General features: G+C 37.2%; 1 protein-coding gene across 16 annotated transcripts in view; it reads right to left on the bottom strand.

The window, feature by feature from the left end:
• The window catches only part of ERC2 (ELKS/RAB6-interacting/CAST family member 2), a 937,892-nt gene that overhangs the window by 485,935 nt on the left and 433,419 nt on the right, over nucleotides 1–18,538 (bottom strand). For all 16 annotated transcript variants that reach the window (XR_006715875.1, XR_006715877.1, XR_006715878.1 and 13 more), the window contains one exon: nucleotides 6,891–7,028. Coding sequence is in view for 12 of the 16 variants with exons in the window: in XM_045493241.1 (XP_045349197.1) it covers nucleotides 6,891–7,028 (138 nt within the window). In the remaining 4 variants the exon portion in view is untranslated. The remainder of the gene's footprint in view (nucleotides 1–6,890; nucleotides 7,029–18,538) is intronic.

Below are 18,538 nucleotides of genomic sequence, written 5' to 3' on the forward strand. Positions count from 1 at the left end.
GCGCGCGCGCGCAACACACACACACACGCATACACACACCACAACTTCTTTATCCATTCATCAGTCAATGGACATTAGAGGTCTTTCCACACTTTGGCTATTGTTGATAGAGCTGTTATCATTGGGGTGCATGTGCCCCTTCGAATCAGCATTTTTGTATCGTTTAGATAAACTCTTAATAGTGCAATTGCTGGGTCATAGGGTAGTTCTATTTTTTTATTTTTTGAGGAACCTCCATACTGTTTTCCAGAGTGGTTGCACCAGTTTGCATTCCCGCCAACAGTGCAAAAGTGTTCCCCTATTTCCACATCCTTGCCAACATCTGTTGTTTCTTGAGTTGTTGATTTTAGCCATTTTGACAGGTGTAAGGTGGTATCTCATTGTGGTTTTGATTTCTATTTCCCATTTAAAAATGAATGGTGTTGAGCATCTTTCACTGTGTCTGTCAGCCATCTGCATGTCTTCTTTGGAAAAGCATCTATTGATGTCTTCTGCCCACTTATTCACTGGATTATTTGTTTTTGGGGTGTTGAGTTGGTAGTTATTTATAGATTTTTGGATACTAACCCTTTATCTGATATGTCACTTGCAAATATCTTCTCCCATTCCATCGGGTGCCTTTTAGTTTTGTTGACTGTTTCCGTTGCTGTGCAGAAGCTTTTTTTTCTCGAGGAGGTCCCAATAGTTCATTTTTGCTTTTATTTACCTTGCTTCCAGAGACATGTTAAGTAAGAAGTTGCTGCAGCCAAGGTCAAAGAGGTTACTGCCTATTTTCTCCTGCAGGATTTTGATGACTTCCTGTCTCACATTTAGGTATTTCATCCATTTTGAGTTTATTGTTGTGTATGGTATAAGAAAGTGTCTAGGTTCATTCCTCTGCATGTCGCTGTCCAGTTTTCCCAGTGCCATTTGCTTAAGAGACTATCTTGTTTCCATTGGATACTCTTTCCTGCTTTGTCAAAGATTAGTTGGCCATATGTTTGTGGGTCCATTTCTGGGTTCTCTATTCTATTCCATTGATCTGTGTGTCTGCTTTTGTGCCAGCACCATACCATCTTGATAATCACAGTTTTGTAATACAGCTTAAAGTCTGGAATTGTGATGCCTTCAGCTGTGGTTTTCTTTTTCAACATTACTTTGGCTATTTGGGGTCTTTTGAGGTTCAATACAAATTTTAGGCTTGTTTGTTCTAGCTATGTGAAGAATGCTGGTGTTACTTTGATAGAGATTGCACTGAATGTATAGATTGCTTTGGGTAGTATGGACATTTTAACATTATTTGTTCTTTCAATCCATGAGCATGGAATGCTTTTCCATTTGTTTGTGTCTTCTTCAATTTCTTTCATAAGCTTTCTATAGTTTTCAGTGTACAGATCATTTACCTCTTTGGTTAGGTTTATTCCTAGGTATTTTATGGTTTTTGGTGCAATTTTAAATAGAATCAATTCCTTGGTATCACTTTCTGCTGATTCATTATTGTGTATAGAAATGCAACGGATTTCTGTTCATTGACTTTATTTCCTGCGACTTTGCTGAATTCATGGATCAACTCTAGCAGTTTTTTGGTGAAGTCTTCCCATGTAGAGTATCATGTCATCTGTGAAAAGTTAAAGTTTGACTTCTTTCTTGCCAATTTGAATGCCTTTTATTTCATTTTGTTGTCTGACTGCTAAGGCTAGGACATCCAGTACTATGTTGAACAATGGTAGTGAGACTGGACATCCCTGTCATGTTCCTGATCTTAGGGAGAAAGCTCTAAATTTTTCCCCATCAAGGATGATATTAGCTGTGGGCCTTTCGTATATGGCCTTTATGAAGTTGAGGAATATTTCTTCTATGCCTACTTTCTTGAAGATTTTTATCAAGAAAGGAAATTGAATCAGTTATCAAAAATCTCCCAACAAATAAGAGTCCTGGGCCAGATGGCTTCCCAGGGGAATTCTACCAGCCATTTAAAGCAGAGTTAATATCTATTCTTCTCAAATTGTTCCAAAAAAAATAGAAATGGAACAGAAACTTCCAAACTCATTCCATGAAGCCAGCATTACCTTGATTCCAAAACCAGACAAAGACCCCACTAAAAAGGAAAATTACGGGCCATTATCCCCGATGAACCTGGATGCAAAAATTCTCAACAAGATACTACTAAATCAAATTCAACAGTACATTAGAAGAATTATTCACCATGATCACCAGGACTCATTCCTGGGTAGCAGGGCTGGTTCAATATTCACAAATCAATCAATGTGATATGCCACATTAATAAAAGAAAGGATAAGAACCATATGATCCTTTCAATAGATGTAGAAAAAGCACTGGACAAAATACAGCATCCTTTCTGGATAGTGATCCTTAAAAAATACTGGTGCAACAGCTACTTTTAAGGATCCTGATATTATCTTTTATATGCTTATAAGTACATAGTACAAGACAAGGCCTGATACATAAGACAATGTAAAACAGTATGTGGTGCAGAGGGAAGTTAGTTTGAACACTTAGCCTGTGATTTAAGGTGCCCCAGGGAAGCAACTGTTCTACCCCAATGACAATAATTTATGTACTTAATGCTTTCAAGGAAAAAAAGAAGTATCATTATTGTTTTGCAATTAGTTAAAAACACTTTAAAATGAAGTATATTATTACAACAGTGGGGGTGGAAACAGAACAAATCAGTCTACTAATTGCCTACATTTGTTTCTTCTTGATTCCAGTTATAGTCCTATTGCACTCTGTCTGTGACACTGGTGAGTGGATAATTATGGGATCTACAAAAGAAGACACTGGCCTCAGTGCACAGGAAGTCTCTTAAGGGCTTTTAAAAATTTCGGCAACTGAGCCCTTACTGCCTTATGCCTACACTTACTGCAAAAGCATCACAAATGGTCACCCAGCTACCAGGCCCTGTCCATCCCATCATTTCCACCATATGGGATGTTGGAGTGACATTTTTTTAAAGTCCCAAACTGACTATGTCACTTCACTATTTGGAAGCCTTCCCAGGAATCACTCCTGCCGGATCATATGGCGTTTATTCCCACTCGGCACCCTTCATGTGGTTTTACTGCATGTCCCTTCCTCCCAGCCCAGCTTTCCAAAGAAGGCACTCAACTCCTGTGAGTCTTTTAACCCATGGCTGGGCAAACTGTCTGGCATGCTGGAGGCACGAATAAGAAGTCAAATTAGGGATCATCTTAGCTTCAAAGGAAGGGAAATAAAATTAAGTATACGTGTTAACATCCAGAAGGTGTCAGAGTCATTTGGTAAGTAGGTTGATTCACTCTAACCACTTTTACTATTGACTGGGCATTGATGACAAAAAAAATCAGCAAGCACTATAATGTTTTTAAGTGTTATTGATGATTCAATACTACGAAATATTTCTCCGTCAATCACAAAACTAATTTAACTGTCAGCCACGCAGGGCCAGATGTCAAAAACATGTGTTAAAAGGCCCTAATATGCCATGATCTACTTGATTAACAACTAACTTGCAGAAATTCCAACAATGTGTTCTTGTTTTAGTCTTATTTGCATTGGCAAGTGTTCCTTGTGCACTCATCTGGCTCTGCACGAATCTAATCTATTTGTGCTTTATCACTGAGCGGGAACTGAATTGCAGTGGCCTCCGGCTCTGTTATCTGCCTTTCTCAACTGCTTATCTGCTATATGGCTACAGCAAACTTGGCGAGACCAGCTTTATAAATACTGTGGGTTCCGTCTCTTGAGCTTCTGTGTGTCAATCCTAGAACTATGTCATACTCAATCTTAACTTGTTAAATGGCATTATTTTTTTGCACTGTGAATATGTATATAAGTTCCTGGAAACTAAAAGGAATAACACACTTCCCAGAATGTCACAACCCAAGTGGAATGGTGAATAGTGCCTAATAGGTTCTATTTATCAGCCAAATGACAGCAAATAATTAGATGCTCTATGAGTCCAAAAGTTTTAATTAATCATTTTATTTTTTGTACCATCTTGTTCCAGGGGGTCTGTTCAATTAAATGTGGATAAAACTGAATGAACCTTGTGAGGGAAGGGCCAATAAAGGTGATTGTGATGTTGTCAAAAGCACAGTTATCAGGTTTGAATTTCAGTCCCATTCCATCACCCATGAGCTGAATGGCCCTGGGATAGTCCAGGGGAGACAACAAAGTCCCAACCAAGGGCCAACTTAGATTAGAAGTGGTTTCCTGGAGTATTGGGTTCAGAAGTTAGCATAGGCCATGCCATGGTCTGTCCATGACATAGCCCCAGGACCCAGAAATGGGGAATGGTGCTGCACCTGTCCAAAATTTTCATCTCTGGGCAAGTCATTTCATCTCATTGAGCCAATTTCCCATCTTTAAAATGGAAGAGGATGGGTTCGGTATTTCTTAAGGTGTGGTCACCTGACCACTTTCATCAGAATCACTGGGCATGCTTGTAAAAATCATAGGTTCCTTGGCCCCAGAGCAAAGCAACTGAATCAGAATCACTAGGAAATGGGACCCAGGAAACTGTTATTTGAAGAAGCTCCCAATTGGATATCATAGGTAAGTGATGAATCACTGGGTTCTACTCCTGAAGCCAAGACTGCATGGTATGTTAACTAACTTGAGAATTAAAAAAGAAGAAGAAGAAGAAGAAGAAGAAGAAGAAGAAGAAGAAGAAGAACCCTAGACGATAAGAATATTTGGATACAAAACAAAAGTTTGATACCCACTGGGATAAATACTTAAAAGGAATCTACTATTCTTCGACCCATGACAGAGAACCTTGACAGTTCCTATCCAATGTTTTTATCTGTGCTTATCAAATACACTAATATCCTGATTTTAGCACCTTTTAAAAATTCCCTCCATATAAATTGATCTGTGTTTGCTTGTATTCTTCAATACTGTGAAAATCTACAAGTCAGATGCAAATAAGGTTTGAAAACTAAGAGCTCACAGGCCAAAGCTGGCCCACATCATATTTGACTTGAGCATCATAATACTTTAATGTATTATGTGAACTTGAATGATCTGAGGCAGGTCAAAGACTCCGCAGCTTGCCACAGTTGCCAGCAATTCTTACTGTCTCACACCAAACCCTCTTCCCTCATTTTTGTTCCCTATCTCGCCCTTCAAGGTATCTAACTACTCAACTCCTCATGTATTGCCCAAATCAGATTTCATGTACTTCAGATTCTGGATCAGCAGACTGATTAATTATTATCAAGGTAGTTCCACAGACAATGGAACTTAGAGGTCAGCAAATTTTGAAAATAAGGCACTAAGAGAAGAGGCTTGCCCCACGGGAGGCAATAACTCTCAAGTGGTGGCATGGGTTTGAGGGGGGTCAGACTCCCACAGACCTCAGCCTTCCTTGCAGTCATCTCCTTCTTCTCAAAGGAGGTGCTTAGATAAAAAGAGTAGTTTCAGATTTGGAAATTGTTTGGGGATTTAAACTAGAATAAATCTAATCTTAATAGGGCCGGTGGAAAAAATGATAAAATCCTGCCAAGAATCCACGATATGAAAAAATTATATGGTATATGTTTATGTAAAGTTACAGAAAGAAATTGAGAGGTAGTAATGGACTGACATCATATTACTCAAAACTGCAAACAGAATATATAATCATTAATAGTTTTTAGACCAGTTCACTCATTCAAATGTTTTACAAACAAAATTACTACAGAGTTTTGGTAATAAATTCTTGAAAATATTAAAAAGAATATTTTCCCTGAAAAATCATCTTATTTATTCTTATAAGTTTTCAAATTAAATCTTTATAATTTAATATTATAAATGTGACAATGTTATAATTTCTTTCTAGCCATAAAAAGAATTAGATCATCTTTTTAGCTTCTGTATTTTTTTATATACTGCAGAGGCTCTCAGACTAGAGTGTACATCACAATAATTCAAGGAACTTCCTAAAATACAGAATCCCAAGCCCTTTCAAAGTTCTGATTTAGTAAGTATAGATGGAACCTAATAATTTAGATTTTCAACAGGAAACTCCTGGTGATTCTGAAGCAGAAGTCAAAGAAGGCTTCTTTAAAATACATGGCTTAAAAAACCTGTGGCCATTTAAACTAATGCCTCCCATTACACAAATTTCAGGTACTGAGAAAGGCAGTTACCTGCCAAGGTCATCCAGTAAGTTAGTGGCAGGGCTGAGACTGGCTCCCAGGTCTCCTTCCACTTGACCTTATTACATCAGTTTATAGACTATGATAATGCGGAATATAGAAGACAGGCAGTCTAGCTCTCAAAGTCCACATCCCTGACTACTGTGCAATACAGCTTCTCAGGAAGCTGAACTCCCATAAGGAGATGAATTAAATCTCCAGGAAGTAAAGAACATTCTAGGCTAGGTAATTGGGTATGAAAAGGGTCTGAGGCAGGAGGGAACATAGTGGACTTGAACATTTAGAAGGCCAGCATAGCTAGAATACAAAGAATGAGGAAAGACAGATGGGGATGAGGCTGGAAAAGAAGGAAGGAAAGAAGGGAAGAAGGAAGGGAGGGAGGATACAAGGGAGAAAAGGAAAGAGGAAAGAAGGATGGGAAGGAGAGAAGAGTAAGGCAGGCAGAGAGGTAGATGACCAGGTATGAGCCAGATCAGATGAAGCGATGGATTATATAGGCCAGGTTAAGGATTTCAGTTTTTACCCTCCTAAGAAAAGTAACAAGCTAGTGAAGGTTTTCAAGCAGGGCCAAATGTGATGTAATCAGGTTTGCATTTCAAGGATCTCCTGGCTTATTTAATGTGCCAAGTCTACTGAGGAGAGCTAACATGGCAGCGGGAGGTCCAGCTGGGACTGGGGGTAGTGAGAGCACATAGAGAAAGGCAGGCACATTTAAATACATTTAGATCACTTCCTCCCAACCACCCCCATTATTCAGCCCAAGCTCACCTTTTCTGACAAAGCCTCTTCTAGTGTTGCTAGCGCAGTATCCGTGTTACTAGAATCTGTCTGCAAGGACTTTACTCTGTCTTTCAGATTGGTTAGTTGCTTGTCTTTATCCCTAAGCTGTTCTTGCAAGTTTTCAATCTGAAAATAAAAATTAACCATATTTAATGCATATTTTATTACATATCCAAGGACAACATTCCTGAAGTGGACCTGTTTTAAAAAATAGACCAAGGTTATGGACACTGTCATCATTACAAGGTTACACTGACTTAGAATCAAGGCCATCCTGATGAGTCCTTCATCCTTCCATAATTCAACTTTGTATTCAAATGGCAATACAGATAAGCAGACTACCTCTTTGTATACAGATGCAAGCCCTTCAGATATGTAAGCACTATTATTCCTATCCCTCCCACCAGACCTTTAAGTCTGAAGTCCATAACCTAATCTTTGTACAGTGTATCAGGGAATACATATGCAGGATTTTTTCATTCAATGAAAAGACTAGTATTGGGTGTCCATTCTGCATTAAGCACCAGAATAATATAAGGCAGGACCTATGTTGTCGTCATTCACTCACTCCTGTATTCAGTATTAAACTTTGTGATATGCTAAATGTTGTCAAGTGGCTGTTTCAAAGTAACCACATGAAAAGCCAACTAGGTTATCATCAGTAGACCGTTAATGGGAAGAACTTGTGATATAAATCAAATGTAACAAGTACTACACACTCTATTTGGCAACTAAATCATGTGCTGGCAACCAACCAGCCACTTTTATCCACTATCTGCAGCCTGAAATAAACACGCTAAATGGCTGATTATAACGCCTGCCCATGAGCAGCAGCAAGGACCTTTCCTGGGCATTGCGTACATTATCATTCATGTTTTTATTCTCTGCTTTCAAACCATGTATTTCTTATCTAAGGATTAAAAAAAAAAAACACTGTACAAACAATTTATTCATATTAAGGGTTTTAAAGTGACAAGTAAAAAAAGCAGTACAACTCTAAGATAAGTCCATTCAAAATATTTGTACTCTGCACCCAGGCTTTCGCACGAAATCATTCCAAATGCATGTTTAACAGTGTGTGACTTAAACAAATTTTTGGATTATTTGATTCATTCAGCATAAATCTGGAATAAGATACAAATAATGACAGAAGTTGCAGCAACAAGGAGGAGCAGAAGAGGGTGACAGTGGGAGTGGCCGTGGTAGTAGCATCAAAATATCTCTGAATGCAAAAACATTGACCTCAACTGGCAGGACACAGGACTTGGCTAATTTTTCCAATGGCTACAATCTATTTGAATGAACAGAAATGGACTTTTACCCCTCCCTCCCTCTCTCCCTTCCTTCCTTCCTTCATCTTCCCTCTCTCCCTACTTCTTTCCTTTTTTTTTCCCCACCAATATATCTTTTCAATAAGACATGTTTTCTGCCTTGAGACAGACATCCTGGAAACTCAAGTTATAGGTCAAATAATTAGTCTCTCTTTCATCAAAATGCAATGTATTCCTGCCCACTGTGAGAATTCACTGTCCTTCCATGGAAAACACAGGAACTCAAAGGCATAATCATCTGCAGTCAAAACAAAGGTTTCCTCCATTCCAGACAAGTGTTCATGTGGTTACACAATTCCATAAATAAATATATGGGTGAACAAGAATATGGATAGTTACATGTCAGGATGATACTCGTTATGTAAAAGAAGCTAACAGCTGAGAAGACTGGCTCTATGAGGAGACTGTGTGTTATTATTTTGAGTATGCCCATACCCACAGATACATCTGTGTACACGAAAATGTGTAAATCCATGGTGGTCCCAAACAAACTAATTAGGCACCCCCTGTCACTCTGGGAGACAGTGCCCTGGACAGGACAGAGGACACCTTCCCTCAGGGCATCAGCCCTGGGGCAGTGGTAGGCACTGATTTCAAGGGACTTTGGGCACTGGAAATTGAGGCTGTAAGCCTGTGAGAGACTCCCTGGGGTCTCCCCAAATCACTGAGAGGACTGAAGAGGATTAGGGCTGGGGTCCTACCAGTATGCAGGTAATATAATAGCACTTGGTATTTTATGGTTTTTTGATAATAGCCATCCTAATGGGTAAAAGATGGTGTCTCGTTGTAGTTTTGATTTTCATTTCCCTAATGACTAATAATGTTGAGTGATCTTTCCATGTGCTTACTGGCCATCTGTATATCTTCTTGGGAGAAATGCCTATTCAAACGCTTTTGCCCATTTTTGAATCACGTTTGATTGTTGTTGTCGAGTTTTAGGTATTCTCTGTATATTCTGCATATAAATCCCTTAACACATATAATTTATAAATGTTCTCTCCAATTCTGTGGGTTGCCTTTTCACTCTGCTGATAATTCTTTTGATGCATAAATCTCCCCCTTAGTACTGCTTTCTCTACATTCCATATGTTTTGGTACATTGCACTTTTGATTTCATTCGTCTTTAAGAATTTTTTCACTTCTTTTGTGATTTGTTTTGATTCATTCGTTGTTTTTTTTTTTTTAATATGAAATTTATTGTCAAATTGGTTTCCATACAACACCCAATGCTCATCCCAACAGGTGCCCTCCTCAATGCCCATCACTCACCCCCTCTCCCTCCCACCCCCCATCAACCCTCGGTTTGTTCTCAGTTTTTAAGAGTCTCTTATGGTTTGGCTCTCTCCCTCTCTAACTTTTTTTCCCCCTTCAATTCATTCATTGTTAACGAGTGTATTGTTTGGGGCACCTGGGTGGCTTGGTTGGTTGAGCGTCCAACTCTTGACTTTGGCTCAGGTCATGATCCCAGGGTCGTGGAATCAAGCCCTGTGTCGGCCTCCACACTGAGCATGAAGGCTGCTTAAGCTTTTCTCTCTCTCTCTCTCTCTCCCTCTGCCCCTCTCCCTTGCTCACATTGTCTAAATAAATAAATAAATAAATAAATAAATAAATAAATAAATGTTGTTTAATTTCTATAACTTAGCAAATTTTCCAGTTTTTCTGTTACTGATTTCTAACTTCATCCTCTTGTGGTTGGAGAAAACAGTCTGTATGACATGTATCTTTTGAAAATATATTGAGACTTAATCTGGGGATGAATATAGGGAATGCCCCATGTGCACTTGAGAAAATTACACATGCTGTCATTGTTGGGTAGAGTATTCTGAATATGTCTGTTAGATCTTGTTGATTTATTGTGTTAAGTCCTCTATTTCCCTACGTATCTTCTCTCTGGTTGTTTTATTATTAAGAGTGGGGTAATGGTGTCCCCAACGATTATTGCAAAACTGTCTTTTTCCTCCTTCAGGTCTGTCACCTTTTGCTTCACATATTTTGATGGCCTGTCATTACGTTCATACATGCCTATATATGTCATATCTTCTGATAGTATTGAAACTTTAATTAATTTATAATGCCTTTGTCTCTTGTAAACTTTTCTCTTTCCATTACTACTTGCAAAGGACATATTTCTCCTTGCTTTCACTTTCAATCTATTTGTGTCTTTGGATCTAAAGTGAGTCTTTCATAGATAGCATATAGTTGTATCATGTTGAGGGTGGGCTGTTTTTATGATTGTTTGATCTTAATCCATTCTGCCAATCTCTGTCTCTCAATTAGAGACTTTAATCCATTTAAAGTAATTATTGAAAAGGAGGAATTTATATCTGTCATTTTGTTATTTGTTTCTTGCATACCTGATAATGTTTTCTGTTCATTTCCTACATTGCTGTCTTCTTTTGTACTTAGTTGACTTTTTTGTACTGAAATTATTGAATTGTATTATCGTTTTGTGTGTGTGCGTGTGTGTGTGTTCTACACCTATTTTCTTTGTGACTACCATGGGTATTACATGTAACATCCAAAATTTATAACACTTAACACTTTGAATTTATACTAGTTTAGTTTCAATAACATACAAAAACTCAACTCTTTTACAGCTCCATCTCTACCCCTTTTGGTTGCTGATGTCACAAAATTATATCTTTATACGTGGTGTACTCACAAATATAAACTAATGATTCTTTTTAATGCATTAGTCTCTTACATTACATAGAAAATTAAACATAAAGTTACAAACCAAAGTTACAATGATACTAGCTTTTAGACTAATAGTTTCTTAAAATATATTAGTCTCAGGGGCACCTGGGTGGCTCAGTAGGTTGAGCGTCAGACTTTAGCTCAGGTCATGATCTCACAGTTCATGAGTGCAAGCTCCACATCAGGCTCGCAGCTATCAGCCCAGAGTTGGCTTCAGGTCCTCGGTCCTCCTCTCTCTGCCCCTCCCCTACTTGCCCTCTCTCAGAAACTAATAAAACATTTAAAATAATAATAAAATAAATCGTTCTCTTAGATCATGTAGAAAACAGAAAGTGGAGTTACAAACCGTTGTTACAATAATAGTAGCTTTTATATTTGCCCATGTATTTGCCTTTATTGAAATATTTATTTCTTACATGGCTTTGAGTTACCATCTAGTGTCCTTTCATTTCACCCTGCATAACTCCCTTGAGCACTTCTTGTAAGTCAATTCCAGTGGTAACAAACTTCTAAGCTTTTGTTTATTTGGGAGTATCTTAATTTTTCCCTCACTCTTGAAGAACAGTTTTGCTGAATATATGATTCTTGGTTAACAGTTTTTTTTCTTTTATCATTTAATTATATCAACCCACTGTCTTCTGGCCTCCAAAGTTTCTGATCAGAAAACTGCTTATAAACTTATTTAGGATCCCTTGCAAGTGACAAGTCACTTCTCTCTTGATGCTTTCAAGTAAGTATATCTTTGTCTCTGGATTTCAAAAGTTTGGTTATAATGTGTCTTGGTGTGGGTCCTTTTGCATTCATTTTTCTGAGAGTTTATTGAGCTTCCTGGATGTTCATATTCATGTCTTAAATCAAATTTGCAAAGTATCAGCCATTATTTCTTCAAAAATTTCCTTTGCCCCTTTATCTCTCTCCTTTTTGGGACTCCCCTAATGTGTGTGTTGGTCCACTTGATGATGTCCCAGAGGCCCCTCAGATTCTGCTTAATTTTCTTCAATATTTTTTTTTGTTTCAAGTTCATTGTTTCTTCTGCCTACTCAAAGCTGCCTTTGAATCCTTCTAGTGAATTTTTCATTTCAGTTATTATACTTTTTCATCTCCAGAATTTCCTTTTGGTTTCCTCTGAGGTTTTCTATCTTTTCATTGATATTTCCATTTTGTTCATACATTGTTTTCTCTATTTCCCCCCACATCTCCCATTAGTTCTTTTAGAGTGTTGTTTTAAGATCTTTGTCTAGAGGTGCCTGGGTGGCTCAGTTGGTTAAGTGTCCAACTTTGGCTCAGGTCATGATCTCACGGCTTGTGAGTTCAAGCCCCATGTCGGGCTCTGTGCTGATAGCTCAGAGCCTGGAGCCTGCTTCATGTTCTGTGTCTCCCTCTCTCTCTCTGCCCCTCCCCTGCTCATGCTGTCTCTCTCTGTCTCTCAAAAATAAATAAACATTAAAAAAAATTTTTTAATCTTTGTCTAGTAGATCTGCCATCAAGTCTTCTCAGGATCAGTTTCTGTTCATTTTTTCCCCTTTGAATAGATCGTACTTTCCTGCTTTCTGCATGCCTGGTGATTTTTGCTGTTGTTGAAAACTAGATGTTTGAAACTCACAGTGTGGTACTCTGGAAATCAGCTTCTCTCCATATCCCAGGGTTTGCTGTTTTTGTTATTGTTGTCGTTTACTGTTTCTTATTTTGTGTTTGTTGCTGTCATCGTTGCTGTTGTTGTTGGCTATTTCTGTGCCAAAGATCAGTCTGAGATATAAATATAAGGTCTTCTTAGGTCTTTTCTGAGCCTGTGTCATTCCCTGGGTATGTGTCCTCACTTTCTAATTTTCCTTATATGTGAACTTGTTCATGAATGTCCTAGTCCTCAATGTATGGCTCTCAAAAGAGAAAAATGGAGAGGGAAAAAGACTGCCAGCCTTTTAAGTCTCCTGAAAGTCACTTCAGCAGAAGGGGAGGGGCTTGCACCAATGTGGGGAGGTGTAACAACAATGGCTGCTGACTCTGACTGCACCTCTGATCAGAAGCAACAATCAATGATCAGAACACAGTTCCTTGATATTTGGAAGGCAGGTTTCTTTTTATTCACCCTGGCTCCTGCAAGCTGTGTGTAGGTTGCTCCAGGCACACATGGTTAGCTGCCTGCCACTTGGCTGAAGGGTGGGAAATGGTTAGCTTCTACTGTGTTAAGAGCTAACATTGACCCAAATTAACTGCATTTTACCATCTAAGCCTTCCCTGGAAGTTGTAAGCCTTTAATGGACTACAGACTTCCAAAATAGTTACATTAGACAGGTTCTGCTGGTTCAATTGTTGTCTAGATGGAGAGACAAATTCCTGGTGCCTTCTACTCCTCCATCTTCCCAAAATCCTTCTCCAGAAATACCCTTTACATAACACCAAAGAAAAGGCAACACTGGTTGCTAAAACAGGATCCACTACACAATGGATTTAAATACAAAGATTTAAATCAACCCATTGTATGGGTTTCTATTGCTACATAAAATATTACTACAAACTTTGCAGGTTAAAACAATATGAATGTATTGTCCCACAATCTATACACCAGAAGTCCAAATGTGGTGTAATTGGTTTCTCTGCCTAAGGTCTCAGAAAGTAGATATCAAAAGGTCGATCAGGATGAGTTCTCATCTGGAACTTGGGGTCCTCTTTCAAGACCATTCAGATTGTTGGCATTATTCAGTTCACTGCTAGCTATTAGTTAGAAGTTGTTCTTAGCAACGAGAACCTGCCTCAGGTCTTCGCTATATGCCTCTCTCCATCTTCAAAAGTAGCAACAGAGCACTTTTACACGTCAAATCCCCTCCTCCATGCTTTGAATTTTTCTGACTTTGCTGTCTCTGACCTCTAGACTCAAATTTATAATGCTCAAGTGATTAGTTCAAGCCCACCCAGATAATCTCCCTTTTGGTTAACTCAAGGTCAATTGAATAGCAATCTTAATTACATCTGCAAATTCCCTTTTGCATAAAATGTAATCTAAACATTGACATAACACCTGGGGAGCCCATGTCATGAGGGCCATCCTAGAATTCTGCCTACTATCCCTATATATTTCATTTGGAATAAAAACAGAGAAGCGTTTTAAAAGATTCCTTAGGGGCGCCTGGGTGGCGCAGTCGGTTAAGCGTCCGACTTCAGCCAGGTCACGATCTCGCGGTCTGTGAGTTCGAGCCCCGCGTCGGGCTCTGGGCTGATGGCTCAGAGCCTGGAGCCTGTTTCCGATTCTGTGTCTCCCTCTCTCTCTGCCCCTCCCCCGTTCATGCTCTGTCTCTCTCTGTCCCAAAAATAAATAAACGTTGAAAAAAATAAATAAATAAAAATAAAAGATTCCTTAAACAAAGAATTCTAAAAGAGAAATTTATCCAAATCTGAAGAATTAATTATAATGGGATGTGTGACATTTTAACATGGCATTTCTGATGCAGTCATTTTTATATGGCTTAAAATTAAAATAAAAATAAACTTCCAGCTTATAAAAAGGTTAGGTAGTGTATGCCCCAGACCTCTTCACTATAAACCTGGCACTGTCCTAAATACTTGCTTTTATTTTTTTAACATTTTATAATGAGATAATTGAGATTTCCATGCAGTTGTAAGAAATTATATTAAGAGATACCTTTTACACTTTTTACCCAGTTTCCTCTAATAGTAAAATCTAGCATAACTATAGTACAATATCACAAGCTGGAAATTGATGTTCATACAATCCACTGATCTTATTCAGGTATCACCATTTTTACATGCGCTCATTGGTGTGTATGTGTGTCTGTATTTAGTCCTATGCAACTGTATCACATATGTAGATTCATGTGACCACCTCTAAGGTCAGGATACAGAACAATTCTATCCCCCAAAAGATCCCTGGTATTGTCCTTTTATAATTGCTCCCACTTATCTTCTGTCTCTGCCCCCCATCTCTAACCCCTGGCAACCATGAATTTGTCCTCCATTTCTATAACTTTGTCATTTCACAAATGTTACACAAACACAGGAATACAGTACATAACATAACCTTTGGCAGTGTTTTTTTTTTTTTTTCATTCAGTATGATTCTCTGGAAAGTCATCCAAGTTGTTATGTCTATCAATAATTTGTTCTCTTTTATTATTAAGTAGTGGCCCATGGTATGGATATACCAGCCTGTTTAACCATTTACCTGTTAAAGGACACTTGGGTTGTTTCTGGTTTGGGGCTATTATAAATAGGAGACTATGAATATTCACATATAAGTTTTTTCTATGAACATAAGTTTTCATTTCTCTGATATAAATGCCACCAGAGTGAAATTTCTGGGTCATGGGACTTGTGATTTTAACTGTATAAGAAACTGCCAAACTGTTTTCCAAAGTGGCTGTACCATTTTACATTCCCACAAGCAATGTAGGAAACATCTAATTTTTCTACATTCCCACCAACACTTTTGCTGTTGTCATGACTTATTATTTTAGTAATTCCAACAGATGTATAGTGACATCTCATTGTAGTTTTTTTTTTTTTTAACATTTATTTATTTTTGAGACAGAGAGAAACAGATCATGAACAAGGGAGGGTCAGAGAGAGAGGGAGACACAGAATCTGAAACAGGCTCCAGGCTCTGAGCTGTCAGCACAGAGACCAAGGCGGGGCTCAAACTCACGGACCGTGAGATCACGACCTGAGCCGAAGTTGGACGCCTAACAGACTGAGCCGCCCAGGCACCTCTCTCATTGTAGTTTTATTTTGCAGTTCCCCTTGTGGTTAATGACATTGAACACCTTTTCATGCGCATATTTGCCATCTGTACATCCTCTTCAGTAAATATCTGGTCATGTCTTTTGGCTGTTTTCTAATTGGCTTGATTTTGGTTTTGATTTACTGGTGACTTTTCAAAGTTCTTTGGAGAGTATTCCAGATACCAATCCCTTGTAAGATATATGGCTTACAATTATTTTCTCCCAGTCTGTCGCTTATCTTTTCATCCTCTTAATAGGTGTTTCACAGAATAGAAGGTCCAATTTATAGATCATACTTTTAATGTCAATTCTATGAACTCATTACTTAGCCCTACATTCTGATGATTTTATCCTATACTTTTTCTAACAAATTTATAGTTTCATGTTTTACATTTTACTTTGAGTTAATTTTTGTATAAGGTGTGAGTTTTAAGTCAATGTTCATTTTTGTTGCCTACAGATGTCCAGTTAATCCAACACCATTTGTTCAAAAGCTATTTTTCCTCCATTGAAATGTCTTTGCACCATTGTAAAATATTAATTAGGCATATTTGGGTGGATATATAGCTGGATGCTCTATTCTGTTCCATTGATCTGTAACTCCAATAATAGGAGATTGTCTTGATTACATAGCTGTAGAGGGTTAATATCACCTTTTTTTAAAAGAATGTTTTAGCTAATCTAGGGCTTGTGCCTTTCCATAAAAAAAATTATAATAAGCCTGTATATGTCAATAAAAACCCTTGGGATTTTGAAAGGAATTTCATTAAACCCATAGCTCAATTTGGGGAAAATTGACACTTTTAATATGCTGAGTTTTTCAAACTATGAATACAATACATATCTCAATTTGCTTAGGTCCTCTTTGATTTTTTCATCAACGTTTTGTATATTTCAGCATACAGATCCTGTACTTGTTTTGGTAGATTTATTTATAAGTATTTTATTTTCTTTGGAGTTATTACAACTTAAATTCTATTTTTAATTTTACTTTCCACATATTCATTTTAGTATATAGAAATGTAATTAATTTTTGTCTGTTGATCTTGTATCCTGAGATTTTACTGAACTCACTTATTAGTTCTAGGAGCTTTTTTTTTTTTTTTTCTTTTTAAAGATACTTAGGGATTTTCTATGTAGACAATCATGTCATTTGGAAAAAAGGGATGGTTTTATTTTTTAATTTTTTCTCTTATCACAGTGGTGAGCACTTCAGAGTACTGTGTTATATAGCAGTAGTAAGAGTAAACATCCTTGCTTTTTACCTGAATTTAGGGGAAATATATTTAATCTTAGTAGTGAAAGATAGATGCTAGCTGTAGGTTTTTTTGTATATGTTCTTTACCTAGCTGAGATGGTTGCCCTCTATTCCTATCTTGCTTAGAGTTTTTAATCATAAATGAGTGCTGTATTTTTAAAAATGCTTTTTCTATGTTAAGTAATATGATCACGGTTTTTTTTTTTTCTTCTTTACTCTGTTCATATGGTAAGTAACAATGATTGATTTTTTTTCAATGATTGATTTTTAAATGTTGAACCAGCCTTGCATACCTGAAATAAATCTCGCTTAGTCATGATACATTATTCTTTTTATACATTTTTGTATTTGATTTTCTAATATTTTGTTGAGGGTCTTTTATTTAAGTTCATGAGAGACAGTAGTCTGTGACTTTGGTTTAGGGAGTTGGGTTGTTTTTTTGTTTTTTTTTTTATTGTATTTTTCTGTTTTGGGTACCAAGGTAAGATTAGTCTCATAAAATTTGTTGAAAACTATTCTCTCTTCCCTTTTCAGAAATAAATTGAGTATAATTGCTTTAATTCTTTATTTGGTAAAAATCTCCAAGTGAAGCTATCTGGGCCTGGAAATTTCTCTTATAGGAACTTTTAAATTAAAAATTCAATTTATCTCATGTTTATAAGATTATTCAGGTTATTTATTTCATTTTTTTTTAAGTTTTGATAGTTTGTGGTTTTTGAGGAATGGGACCTTTTCCGCTAAGATGTCAAATTTAGGAGTAGAAAGTTGTCTATGATATTCCTCTATCAACTTTTTAATGGCGACAGAATCTGTAATGATATCTCTTGCTTCATTTCTGATATTGGTAATTTTCATCTTCTTTTATCTTTGTCAGTGTTGCTGGAGGTTTACCAATTTTACTGATTTTTTTCAAATAAGCAGCTTTTATTGATTTTCTCTGTTATTTCCATGTTTTACATTTTATTGATTTTTGCTCTACTATTATTCCTTCCTTATACTTGGCTTTGGTTTATTTTGTTCTTATTTTTCTGGTTTGTTGAGGTAGAAATTTTGATTATTCATTTGTAACATTTCCTCTTTTCTAATGTAACCATTTAATACTATAGATTTCCCTTTTAGCACTGCTTTAGCTACATCCCACAAATTTTGGTACGTTGTATTTTCATTTTCATTCAGCTATATGTATATTTGTACCTTATGACTTCATCTTTGAGGCGTGAATTATTATTTACTTAGCATCTTTGTTTTTTTAAGATTTTTATTTTTTTAAGTAATCTCTAAACCCAATGTAGGGCTCGAACTCACAACCCTTAGATCAGGAGTCTCCTGCTCTATGGGCTGAGTAAGCCAGGCACCCCTACTTAGCATCTTTGAACCACTGATTACTTGTAGATTCTCATATCCCTCTATTATTGATTTCTAGTTTGACTCTATTATGGTCATACAACACACTATATGAATCCAATTCTTTTAAATATGTTCAGGTTTGTTTTACAACTCTGAATATGATCTATCTTAATGAATGCTACATGCACACTTGAAAAGAATGTATAGTTTGCAGTTGTTGGGTAGAGTGTTTTATAAATGTCATCTAGCTCTTGTTAGTTGATAGAGCTA

The sequence above is a fragment of the Leopardus geoffroyi genome, chromosome A2, assembly GCF_018350155.1.
Source record: "Leopardus geoffroyi isolate Oge1 chromosome A2, O.geoffroyi_Oge1_pat1.0, whole genome shotgun sequence".
Classification (NCBI taxonomy): Eukaryota; Metazoa; Chordata; class Mammalia; order Carnivora; family Felidae; genus Leopardus; species Leopardus geoffroyi.